Source organism: Triturus cristatus, chromosome 7, assembly GCF_964204655.1.
Source record: "Triturus cristatus chromosome 7, aTriCri1.1, whole genome shotgun sequence".
NCBI classification, from domain to species: Eukaryota; Metazoa; Chordata; class Amphibia; order Caudata; family Salamandridae; genus Triturus; species Triturus cristatus.
Window position 1 is genome coordinate 623,549,995 of NC_140590.1, and position 13,599 is coordinate 623,563,593.

Sequence of the window (13,599 nt, forward strand, 5' to 3'; positions counted from 1 at the left end):
TCGCTGGCTGTGAGCCTAAGCACGAGTAATTGGCTACTGGCGGCAGTCGCTGTGGTGACTTACCGGTCATACCGATGTGACCCCTGTTCACCGCTTGAGTTATTGACTTAGGAATGAAACTGTTTGCCAGAGGGATGTGATTTCAACCTCCGTCCAGCATGTAAACAATGAGAAACCGAGAGAGATGACGCCGCTCTCTGCTTCAGACGTCGGAATGAAGGGTGTGTGGCTTTCTGGTGAGGGTGCGCACTGTACACGAGGAATACGCTTCTTTTGTAGTTCCGAACTTAAGCACCTATGAACTGAGGGGAGCGTGTTTGACAAAGAGCAAACACAGCAACAAACTGGTGTGAGTGCGAAGGGTGGACGCTGAGCATGAAAATTCACTCCTGTTGGCTTTCCTCGAAGACTTAGGGTGCGAGCTGAGCATGAAAATTCTTCACATAAGTGTCTTTGAACTGATGTGAGCATGATGGATGCCGCGTATAAGCAACTATGAACTGTTGTGAGCATGAGGGGTGCACGCTCAGCAGGAGAATTCACCACCAATAACTCGCCTCGCTCGCAGCACAATGAGGAGAATTCAGCACCCAAGAACCCGATTTAGGGCCTAATTCCATTAGGCCAGCTCACCTTCCTTAAGTCTGCCTTCCCGGATGCAAGCATCATTCTTGTTCCCATGGGTTTCGGTGGGAGCCCGGAGGAAGGAGCATCTGTGAGGAGACTTGGGAAGACCTTATATGGTACGCCACCTACTGCCTGGCATTTGCCGCATTTTGTCCTAGGCCTGCAAGGTGTACTCGCCTCATTGATTCTGTGCTTCTGAGATTTTCCTGTCTAAACAGAGCCAGAACCACCTGGAGACAGTTGAGGAAAACCACACTGATGCAGTGGCGGCCGGCATGCATCTGGGGTGGAGGGGGTAGGGTAAAGGGGCCGCGTATCTCTTTCGGGCCAAAGTCACCGAACATGATGCACACCCAGGCTCCCCTGAGCCAATCACAACGCTGCAATGAAATGTTGTGATTGGTAAGCATCCAGGCTCCCCTGAGCCAATGACAATGCTGCAATGCAGCATTGTGATTGGTCTGAGCGCCTTGGTTCGGCACTCAGACAGGGACGGGGGGCCTGGGCATGTTCTCCGCCCAGCATATAATTAAGCCTGTGTGGAGAACATGCTAAGTGCGCATGACTGTTTGGCCGGCCCGAGAGATCTGGTCAAAGCGTCATGCGCACTTCAGTGTGCCACCACTCCTCCCCGGCCCTGCTCTTTCAGCAGAGCAGCCCTGCCAAGCTGCCGATCCAGGACAAAATCAAATGCTAATAACAGCAAATTATTATCATTTTATTTTTCCTCTCTTTCACTGCTTCAAAGCAGGGGGCGACGCTCCTCCACCTAAGCTGAGGAGCCGCCACTGTACTGATGTTGTCCGTGATAAAAAGAGAACAGAAACTCAGTGTGTGAATACATTTTGCATTGCCATATACTGTGAGACCTAAGCCCAAATTTGGTTGTGAGGGTTGAGGGTTTGGAGAAAGTGGGGTAGGAGATATATTATGTGACATCAAAATGTTTGTGGGCCCAATTTGGGTCTAGAGAGGAAGATAGCACTACTACAACATTGTTTAGTAGCCGAGAGACAATAAATCCTAGAGTATCTACCTGATCTGAGTGCTGCTGAATCCAGGGGGTTAGATTTATATGAAATAAGCATAATGAAATTAGATAATCATTTCCTTCTTAGGATCAGCATAATCACGGAGCATTATCATTTTGGAAGGGCTCAAAAAGTAAGGAGAAACAGAGGAATTTGTGTCTGAGTTGCATAAATTGGCAGCCTCATGTAAGTTTGAAGCAACACATGACTAACACATCAGTGACCAATTTTTGTTGAATTGTAAAGTTGAAAGGATATGAAAGGAACTTTGGGTAAAAGATTATCCTACCTAGGGAGGTGTGTTGATTGTGGCAAAGCAAGTAGACCTCATGATGAGACATGTGAAAGAAATCAAGCAAAACACCAATAGTAAGGAAAATGTACAAATAGTCGGGGATGAGACAAATGAGGTATAAATAGTTAAGGGTTCTCCTGTGACAAAGGACAGGAGGAGTGTCGGTGCCTTCAAGGGGCAATGCTACAGATGTCAGAGGGTTGGCCACATGGCGCCCAGTAACGAATGCCCAGCAATGAAAGGCGTATGTAATAAGTGTGGAAGCAAAGGGCTTTTTATGGCGTGCTGTAGAAGTAGCTCTTGTAGCAGGAACCCTGAGAAACCAGTTGTGTCTGAAGGGTGTGAAGAAATTGCACTGCAGATGACTGGGGGGGGGTCTAATAACCCCAAAGATTTGGTAATGACAGAAGACCTTGAGGTTGAGGCCATGTTTGATTCGTGCTCTAGACTAACAATAATTTTCAGAGGACAGCATTTAGTAAACTGTTCAAGAAACAGATGAACCTTTACAAAATGGATCTACACCTGGGAGGGTATGGTGGTCAGCCAATAAAGATAATAGGATACTTCGTAGGAAACATTAAGTATAAAAACAGATACATTAAGTATAAAAACAGATATGCACTATGCAAAGCTTATGTTTCATGTAAAGGAGATAACATTTTAGGAAGGCCAGCACAAAAAAACACATTAGTTTATCTGAATCCCAATGCTGAACCTAAAATACTGATCCAGAATGTTAACAAGGATGTAGAGGTGAGATCTGATTTTGAGAAATAATATTCTGAAGGAAATTTAGGATGCCTAAAACTATATGTGCACAAGATAAAATTCAAAGAGAAAGCAGTTTCAGTATCAGCTAAAGTACGTAGTCTGCCCTTGAGTGTACAGAACACAGTGAGGGAAGAGATAGAGAAATTGTGCAAGCTGAATGTAGTAGAACCACTGGAAGCAACTAAATAGTTAGCTGCCATTGGAATGGCATGAAAAGCAGACAGCAAGATTTGCCTGTGTGTTCACCTTGGGACCCTCAACAAAGAGGTAGTTGTTGATAAGTTCTCTTTGCCAAACATAACAGAGATGATCACAAATGTAGGCCAAACTCTTCTCAACATAATTCTAACATTCCCCTATTACCAGATCCAACTACGCCCGACTCTCAAAAGCTCACTGCTTTCATCATGCCCATGGGGGCATACAAATTTAAACGCATGCCGTTCGGTCTGGTAACGGCGGCGTATGTCTTTCAGAGAGCCATGTCTAATATACTGTCTGGAATTCCGGGGGTATTCTGTTATAAAGATGATGTGATGATATTTGGGCACTCTCAGGCACAACATAATGAAAGATTTGGCCAAGTTTTGGATAGATTCAAAGAGCATGGCCCTACAGTAAGGAAAGACAAATGTAGATTTCAATGTACTGAAGTAAACTATTCTTGGCATAAATTCACTTCTGAAGGGGTACAACCCAAAGCAGATCTGGTTAGCACCATAATGAAATTAGTGGCACCCAATACCAAAGATGAGCTGAGATCCTGTTTTAGCAATGATAGAGTTCTATAGTAAATTCATCAGCAACTTTGCCTGTCAAGTGTGGCATATGCCCACATTTTTGAAAAATAGTGTAACCTTTGAGTGGGATGGGCACTGCAAGAGAGAATTTAAAGATATTAAGGATGCTCTGACCACTGCACCAGACTTGAAAGCGTTTGTTCCAGGAAATAAATTATCATTACAACAGATGTCAGTTCAAAATGATCAGGGGCTGTGCTTGTACAAGAAAGTGGCAGAGGTGAGGAATAAATTTCATTTCCCTCAAGGGTACTTAGGCAATCTGAGGTCGACTATTCTGTAATTGAAAAAGAAGCATTGGCAGGGTAATGGGTGCAAAACACATTCAAGAACTTTATTTAGGAGATGGTGTTCAAGTTAAGAACAGACTACAAGCCACTTGATGAGGTATTTACAAAAAACGGGTTGGAGGCAATTTCCAGTAGAATTAAAAGATGGGTCATTCATCTACAAGAGTACACATCTGACCTAGAATATATCCCTGATATATGTAACTTTACAACAGACTGCTTGTCCCGATTGTTTGATTGCATGGAAAAGGAAGAGAAAAGAAAGTCTTTGATAACCAAAGTGAGGATATAGCATTGCACAAAGAAAACATGTGTATGAACACCAAAGGGGTGGTTGAGGAGGAAAATTGAAAAAAAGAGTTTGAAACAGAACCCATTTTAAGTAAAGTACAAGATTTGCTAATCCCGGGGTGGGATAGCGCAGAAAAGAATGAAGCGCGTCTGAGGCCATATTGGATGGCCAGAGAAGAATTATCAGAAGTAGAAGTTATGCCTTGTCAGAGGCATAAAATTGATAGCTTCTGAAACCCTCAGGAAAAAACTGATTGGCATAACACACAAAGGCCATCTGTGGATCACCAAAACTAAGCAAAGGTTGAGGTTAGACTTTTGTGGCCAGGTATGGATGTACTGGTTGAGAGAGAAGTAAGGAATTACAGAGCCTGTTCCACCAGTGATAAGGTAGCAAAATTGCCCACTCTACCCATGAAGTGTCATACCCTATCTGAAGGTCCCTGAATGGATGTAGCAATGGATGTCATTGGACCATTCTAGTTTTAGTCGACTTATATTCAAGAGGGCTGGAAATCAGATTTGTCCCTGACATAAGCTCGACCTCAGTTATAAACTTACTGCTATGTTTTTTTTTAAATTTTATTCTTTTGGTTAACTTTGCTCAGACCATCAAACAATACAGGACATTTAGCACGATACATGCAGTGAATTACCCATCCTCTGAAGAATGACCAACCTTCAAGGACACAAATGAGACCAATAACAATAGCTGTTAGGGTCCTAGTCCTCCCCCCGTCTGCCTGTATTTCCGCCATGGCCCCCATACCTCACGCCATTTTTTGGTGCAACCTCTGCTTTTGTAGATAGTTTCTTCGGCCCTTTGGCACCAGTCTATGTCCCGTACCCATTGGTCCCATTGGGGCGGGGTCCGCGAGCCCCAGTCCCTCGCGATATTCCTCTTCGTCACCCCTGCCGCCAGGGCCAGCCAAATCTCCTTGTGTCTAGTCCAGTCCGAGTCACTCATAATCATTAATAGCAGCCATCGGGGCTCCAGCGGGACCACTGAGCCCACCACTGCCGTCCTTCCGTCAACTACCTTGGTCCAAAACAGGACTATCTGCGGGCACTCCCATAGGGTGTGATAAAAGGTGCCCTCCTCCCCACATCCCCGTACACAAAGGGCCGATCGGCTCCTCCCTCAGGCGTACAGATGGGTGCGGGGGTAATATACTCAGTGCAGAATCTTAAGCTGTACTAACCGGAGCCTACAAAGGATTGCAATCTCCCTTGGGCTCTGTAGGGCGTCCTGCCAGTCTTCGTCATCCAGTTCACCTATGTCCCCCATCCATCTCTCCCGCAATGTCACCATGGGGTCCGTCATGTTATTGATGAGTTTGCGGTATATTGTGGAGGTGGGTTTTCCTGCTATCGGGTCCAGGAGCAGCCTATCCTCCTGAGGGGAGTACTCTGGGATGGTCGTGCCGCACCTTATGTGAGTCTGCAGGGCGTGGGTGAGGCGTAGGTAGCGGTAGTGTTGAGAGTCATGTAGATCATGCTCTTTTTTAAGGTAGGAAAAAAAAACATGGAGCGTCTCCCTTCCAGACGTCCCCCAGGTATTCGAAGCCTATGAGTTTCCAGCCCCGAAACCCTGTCAAACAAGTCACATCCAACAGCTGGTCCCCGTGCCATAGAGAGGTTCTTCCCGTCAGGCAGTCCGACCACCCCAAATATTTATTGGCCTCCCTCCAACATTGAATCACCACTCTGGTGTGTGACGGCCAATCCCTACCCTGTTTACGGGCATACAAAAAGGGCTCGCAATTACCATTCGGCATTAACCATCGGTCCACTCTGTAGGTCGGTTCTGACCGATCCGCGTAGACCCAGTCGTTTACCACCTGTAACTGTGAGGCCCAGTAATGGAGCCTGATATCCAGAAGGGCCAGCCCCCCATCAAAGACCCCCCTCGTCAGCTTGGGCAACGATATCCTGGGACTGCCACCATCCCAGAGCAGGACATGTAGATCCTGCGCTATCTTCTTAAACACCCCCGCTGGTATCGGGTATGGCGTGTTTTGCAGGATGTAGAGCAAGCGCGGCAATGCGAGCATTTTAAACATTGCCGCCCGACCCATCAGGGAGAGAGGCAGTGACCTCCAGTGGTGCACGTCAGTTTTAAGACGCGATAGTTGGGGTTCCAGGTTCCTGGCAAAGAACTCCGCCCTGTCCCGTGTAATGTAGAGTCCCAGATATTTCAATCCGTCCACGGCGATTGAAGCGGGACACCGGGTCGGGACTCTCGGTGAAGGGCCTGAGAGCGGGAAAATGACTGACTTTCCCCAATTGATCGTGTAGCCCGAATAGCTACCGAACAAATTAAAGAGGTGTAGCGCCTGTGCGATCGAGTGGTAGGGCCTGGCCATGTATAACACAATGTCATCTGCGTATAGAGAAATACGCTCCTCCCACTCATCACTCAATGCCAGGCCCCAGAACGACCTATCCCTCCTAATCCAGTGTTCCAGCGGTTCCAGGGCTAATGCGAAAAGGAGGGGGGATAGAGGACACCCCTGCCTGGTGCCCCTTCGTAGCGGAAAGGCTCTAGACACCGCCCCGTTCACTCTCACCCTCGCCATTGGTTGTTCATACAAGAGCCGAACCCAACTACGGAATACGGGACCGAATCCCAGTCTGCTGAGCACCATAAACAGATAGGGCCATTCGATACTATCAAAAGCCATTGAGGCGTCCAGCGCCATCAATGCTGTCTGGGTGGCCCCCACCTCCTCTGTCATATATAGCACTTCAAAGAGGCGACGTAAGTTGTGTTGGATGCTCCTACAGGGCATGAACCTGGACTGGTCCACGTGCACCAAATCCGGCAGAACCGATAGCAGCCTATCTGCCAGGGCCTTAGCCAATACCTTAGGTTCTACATTTATGAGTGAGATCGGGCGGTAGGACGAGCAAAGATCGGCTGATTTGCCCGCTTTGTGGATCACGACAATTGTGGCCTCTCTTTGGTCAGGCGGAAGCCTGCCCACCTCTCGCGCCTCTCGGAACATCCGGAGGAGCGGGTCCGTGATAATATTGGACTGTCGCTTGAAAAGCTCCACCGGGAGGCCATTGGGTCCCTGCGCCTTCCCAGACTGGAGGGAATTGAGGGCCTTTCCTATTTCTTCCACCATGAAGTCTGCCTCCAGTCAGTCTATTTGTTCAGTCGACAAAGTGGGAAGCGCAAAGTCCTGCAAGAATTCCGCGCACTCCTGTTCAGTGCGGGTGCAAACCGGGGTGTATACCCATTCGTAATAGGATGCAAAGGCCTCCGCTATCTCTGCACTCTTGGAGACCAGTGAGCCCGCAGGGTTGCGCACCTCGGCTACCCATGAGCACTCCCTATCTCTTCGCTCGAGCCACGCCAACAGCTTGAGAGCCTTATCCCCCACATCGTAGATTCTATGCTGGGTTGCGATAGAGTAGGCTCGCGCCTCACCCTCTGCTAGGGCTCGGAGCTCCTTCTATTTAAGAGCCAACTGGTGACTGGCATCCAGCGCAGGCGATGCACCGGCCTCCCTCTCCTTCTCCTCAATCTCCCTCTCCAGCCAGGTGGCCTGCAGGAACTCTTCTTTCTTTTTTGCCCCTATCAGAGCCTGGGCCTGTACCCTTAGAACGGTTTTGAAGGCCTCCCAGAGCGTGATGCAAGACTCCACCGACCCCTTATTTTCCTAAAAATACAGCTGGGAGCCCTCGTGGAGCCGAGCACTAATAGTATCATCTCGGATGCGCCACGGGTCCACTCTCGGAAAGGAGGCCCTGTTAATCAGTGGCCCTTTAATCGTCACCCCCACCGGTGAATGGTCGGAAATTCCCCGGGCTAGGATGCGGCGCTCCGCAAAGTCGCCCAGCTGGGCGGTATTCGTGAAAAAGTGGTCCAACTGGGAGAAGGACCCATGTCTAGCCAAAAAGAATGTGTATTGTCGTTGTGTGGGGTGATGCGTACTTCATATGTCACTGAGCCCGAACGAAGAGATGAAGTCCCTCAACCCATACTCTCCCCCGGGACCCCGCCCCTCGCTCGATCGGTCCAAGTTAGCGTCCATTACGGCGTTGGTGTCCCCACCCAGCAGGAGGGTACCCCATGGGAGGCCAGTCAGGAAAGAACCCAGTCGTGTGTATGCTGAGGAGTGAAGTCCAGGCGGGACATAGCAGGATCCCAGTACTATGGTTCGTCCCTCTCACCTGCCTGCCACTGCGACCAAACACCCCAAGTCGTCTACCCAGATGCCCGATATTATTAGGGGCAGGGCGTTGCGGATTAAGATGCCCACACCTCTGGACCCCGACGTGAACCCCGAGTGGGCCACCATTTTATATCCAAACCTGTCGAGGGCCCTGCATCTATTGCCTCGCAGGTGCATCTCCTGAAGCAGGACGACATCCGGCGAGTGTCGTTTCAGATATTGGAGCACTAACGTCCGCTTTATTTTGTTTCCCAACCCATTGACGTTCCACGTCCAAACTATAATACGTGTCTGATTACCCATCATCGACATCTGGTCTACCACTGATTTGATCGCCAGTGTCCCCCTGTGACCCCTCTGGGCCAATTCGGCCTATGAAAGAACTGTGATGGTCTCGAGCATAACTCACCCCTGAAACAAGAACTCCCCCCCCCCCCATAGTAACTCCCCCCTCCCTGCCTCCCTGCGTGGTGGGTACCCAACCTCCCACCCTATGAACATGCAGAGCGCCTGTCGTCCCTTCTGCCCCATATCAAACCTGAAAAGGAAACATGGGCTTGCAGCCAGCAAAGAAGGCTATACATAAATGACGGACGTTACACCCTGCATGATAACCATTAACTAGTAGCCCCCGGTCAACCCCCCTCGCCCCAGCCAGCCGAGGTAAGTGCATGTCCCAACCAGCTTGTCCAGTGCGCCAGGCATTTCCCAGTTGGGCAAGGAAGTACGGCCTCTCGAGGCCGGCAGCAACGCTCACCTACCACATCGCACGCCCCAGGACCTTGATATACTGCCCTGTCCCCATTATCTGGGCCCACTAGGGGCACTGTCGCTGTTCTCTATACCGTGGGTGTCCTTTGGCATCGCCTCCCGTCTCGGCGAGGTCAGTCCAGGTCCGCGCCGGCTCCCACTCCTGCTCACCGACTGCCATCCCTCCAGCCAGTCACTGGCCTCTTCAGGCGACTCGAAAAAATAGGACTTGCTGCCATTTAGGGTCTTGAGACGAGCAGGAAAGAGCATCATATACTTTACACCTTGCTCCTGGATAGCTCTCTTCACACCTTCAAAGGACTGGCGGAGGCGCTGAACGTGGAGCGTGAAGTCGGGGAAGAAACGGATGGTGGCGTTATCCAGCTGAAGATCCCCAGCCACCCTACACGCCTGCAGAATGGCATCTCAGTCCCTATAGTTCAGGATCCGGGCGATGATTGTGTGTGGCGGGGCCCCTGGTTTAGGCTTGCCTCCAAGTGCTCGATGGGCCCGTTCAACGGAGAAAAAATTGGAGAGTCGTTTCGGTTTCAGGTGATTAAGGATTAAGTCCTCAACGAACCAGTCCGTGGATTGCCCCTCCATTCCTTCCGGAACCCCCACTATGCGGATGTTGTTCTGCTGTGCTCGACCTTCCTGGTCCTCCAGCCGGGCCTGAATGTTGGAAGCGGCCACTTGGTCTTCCAGTCTCTTCGTTTTGGATTGAAGACTGCCTATCCCGGTTTCCGCCGCCGTAACCTTTTCGGACATCTTACGAAAGTCGGCCCGCAGGAGGTTGACCTCCTCCGTCACGGAGTCCAGCTTGGGTTCCAAGGTGTCCCGCAGGTCTCTGATCGCGCCCATGATGTCCCTGAGCGACGGGTCTGGGTCGCCGTCTACTGGTTCCCTTTGAGGACTGCCACCGGGGGTTCCATGCTCCCTGCCCACGGCCACCGTGTATTTATCAATATGATTAGACTGGCCTTGCCCAGGCGGTCTTGTGCGGCCCATACTGGAACGGCACGCCGCTACAGTGCGCGGTCGTGGGTGTCACACAAGCCCCTCTCAAACACCCGAGAATGGGGCCCGAATCCGTCCGTGGCTGCGCGCTCTGGAAAATGTTACCACCGCAGGCCCACTCGGACCCAACCGAGACCGCAGGCGGCCCTCACCGTCACCCTAGCCGCCTCGCACCTGTTGTCTCGTGCTCCTGTTCTGGATGGTGCCCGGTCGGGGGCCTCCACGGGCCTCTCACTGCGGGGTCCGACCTGGCGTGCTCTATCGCGCCCGGGCCACTGCCCTCAGTCCATACCCCGGATCCAGGGGACTCGGGGAAGCCGCCAGGTCCACCACTTCAGCCACCGCTCGCCGTCCGTCCTGCTCTCACAGCCCTCGAGTGCAGACTCCACAGGGATCTCGCCCCTATGTAGCCTTCAGGGTTAGGCTCCCCAGCTGCCACGGGGGAAGCTACTGGTGTCTGGTATGCAGGCTCCCTCTACCGCCGTCTTGCATAGAAGATGCACATTAACCAGGGGAGGGGGGCTGTCCCGCAACTCCAAGGTCGGCCGGGCGCCACCAAATAACTCTCTGCCAGGACCACGTGTCCCCTGCTGTCCTCCGCCGCTGCTGTACGCCCCACGGGAGGCCCAGGGGACGCCTACTGCACAGCACGCTACTGCCAGAGCGCTAACTGGCGGGCGCCATTTTGATGCGGCACGCGGCCGGCCGGGCCGCAACAGACAAGTGCCGAGGAGCCCCCAGGGGCCGCTTTGAAACTGCAGCGGGTCCCGCCGCCTCCCGACGGCTTCCGATGCCACTGGGACCCGCTTGCGGTCAGGATGATGTCGGATTTCGGGTGTTTACAAGCTGGCTGCTAGCGCAGCTCCGTTAGTCCGCGGTCATCTTCGGTGGTCGCAAGCCACGCCTCCCCTGCTATGGTTTTTTTAATGAGAAGGACTACCCAACACCCTTTTAACTGACTATAATGTTCAGTTTTGCTCCCAAGAAATTAAGGACTTTAGGCAATGTAATGGAATAACACACTAACTTAGTGCCCTGTATCCATCAGAAACCACTTGGGCAGTAGGAAGATCTAACAAAACTCTAAGAAGGCATTCAACTGGCAAGATCAAATGGGTTGAGCTGGAAAGATGAGATTTGGAGGTGGATAGAGGCTTATCACTTAACTCTTCATCAGTCAACAAGTATGACTCCCTTTGAGTTGTTAAAAAATAAGGAAGTCCAATTCTAGACTGGTACCTGAATGGATGAAGTGGCACAAAGCTTGGTTGATGTAGGCCAACAGTGGAGGAGAAAGGAGTTGGAGTTGCAGGCAGCCCGCAAGAGAAGTTTGCCAAATTTCATATGACCAAAGTTATCGAGGTTAAAGTGGTTGATTGGGTCAGAGTACAAGCTCCAACTGACAACTCACAATGGTCAAAATGTACTGAACCCATGAAAATTATGAAGCTCTTTCTCAATGCGATCAAGACACAGGATGATAGAATAAGGAATATGGGGAGGGTGGTGAAATATTATCGGCCTGGACGTAAAAGGGAGACATGTGAAAACAACAGTAAAGCAAGGTCAGGAAGTTGATATATAAATGACAGTCCTGTGTTACATAAGGAGGAAAACACTGTGGTTCAGGTCAGATCAAGTGGACGAGTGACACTCCCCCCAAGTTTCTCAATAGATTACTTTGTCAAGTAATACAGTGAGAGTTATTTCATTGCTAACTTCCACTCATCTTTGGAAGTTTAATGTGGTACTCGTATAATTTTAACTCTGTGAAGCCATGAATGAAAATCCTTACTTAACATATTTGTTTAATTTGCTTTTCTTTCTTCAAATGCGTAATTCACTGCTATGTGTTTTCTGGGGTGACAATCTGAGAAAAATATTTTTTGTGAAAAAATGGAGATGCGTGGTATCTGTGCATCACCTATGTCACTTGCACTGTAGAAGATACCAGAATATTGTAGAAGAGACTAAAACTGTGAAACCTTGCAGTAACAAAGTTCTAGAATGTAGAGTGAGTAGGAGCCTGCACGCTCCTGAACTGGCCGTTGATATGCTGTGGCTTAGCTAAATGGAATAACCCTGATGCTTCTCTTCACTCTCTGGTCTGCCTATTGTGTAATCCTTTTATCTTCCATTGGACACCACCCTTCAGTAGTTCAGCCTTGTAGTTCAACGAAAAGTCACCATTGTTGGTGCAAACCAAGACAGTCACCTAGGCAATTTTATGGGGAGTTTATTGCAAGTGTAGGGTTCATTATATGCTTCCTTTAATACATAAAACAGCTGGCTATGATGATGGTGTATCTAACCTCTAGTTTTGCAAAGTGCATTTGAAGTCAGAAAAGTGACGCAGATTAAGCAAATGCAGTTCATGTTTTATTCTAAAACTCAAGCTCTGAACTCTTGTAGGTTTTAAAGAAGGTTTTCTGTGGAAACGGGGAAAAGATAAAAAACAGTTCCAATCGAGGAAATTTGTTCTGTCAGAGGAAGAAGGAGTCCTTAAATATTACATGACATCAGATGTGAGTATTTCGGAACATATATGCCTGTATCCTACAATAACATATTTGATTGAACCACAATGATGTGTCATATACTGTAAAAATACAGGTGAACTTTTAATTCAATAAGTAGTATTACATCAAGTTGATAGATGTATTCACAATAGCACAGTACCCTTTATAGCAACCAATAAAACAAGTACTGTTTTTTCCTCTCCAGCCCCTCACATTCTATTCTGGAACCCTTCCACCTCATGCTGCCTGATCTAACTAATGCAGGTGCAAACATCCCCAATCTAAACAGGTCATAAAACCCAACATAAACCTTTACAAATTTTTATACAGATGCCTACGGATATGGATATTTAGACCGAATTAATTTTTAGGATGCGTTTTAAAAAAAAGAGCATCAGGAAGGTTGCCAGATAAATTTGCGCACCTGATATATATGCATAGCAATATTCCATCCAACTAAAAGAAGACAACACTGCTTGAAGTCTGTAGCCCATTTGTTTGGAAATAATGAAACAAGCAAAGGATAGGCATATTTATTGTTCGGCTTTTCCTGTTCATTGCTAATGTTTCACATCATCGAAGAGGCACATTTCACCTGCTTTTAGCAGGTTACACACTAGAACTGTGATTATACATATATGCACCCATAACCAAAACATGTGATCTTTAGGGGAAAACATTTTTAACCACCCACAAGCTGACAAACAAGCTCATCCCTGTATTTTGGTACTCTGTGGAGTCACATCAAGCTGGACTCAATATCTAGGGCTTTGATAGTGGTACTCTTGTGAGTAAGAGGATATCAGCTACAAAAGGTAGAACTTGGTTGTAACGCGAAGTAAGTGTGTGAGAAATCTAGCTGAGTTACTGACTATAATCCTGTTAGAACAGTTAGGTCTTTAAAGTTGTCAGTGTTCTTCCAAGCCTCTAGCATGAGAAAGAGATGAGACAAGATAGTTTCATAGTGAGTAGCCTCTAACATTAATAGCTTTGCATTCAAAATGTAGAGTTTATTCTGGGT

At 48.8% G+C, this 13,599-nt stretch overlaps 1 protein-coding gene across 4 annotated transcripts in view; it reads left to right on the forward strand.

Moving 5' to 3' along the window:
* ADAP2 (ArfGAP with dual PH domains 2) overlaps window positions 1–13,599 on the forward strand; it is a 184,050-nt gene that overhangs the window by 125,422 nt on the left and 45,029 nt on the right. For all 4 annotated transcript variants that reach the window (XM_085617208.1, XM_085617207.1, XM_085617210.1 and 1 more), the window contains one exon: window positions 12,472–12,584. In XM_085617208.1, coding sequence (XP_085473334.1) covers window positions 12,472–12,584 — 113 coding nt within the window. The remainder of the gene's footprint in view (window positions 1–12,471; window positions 12,585–13,599) is intronic.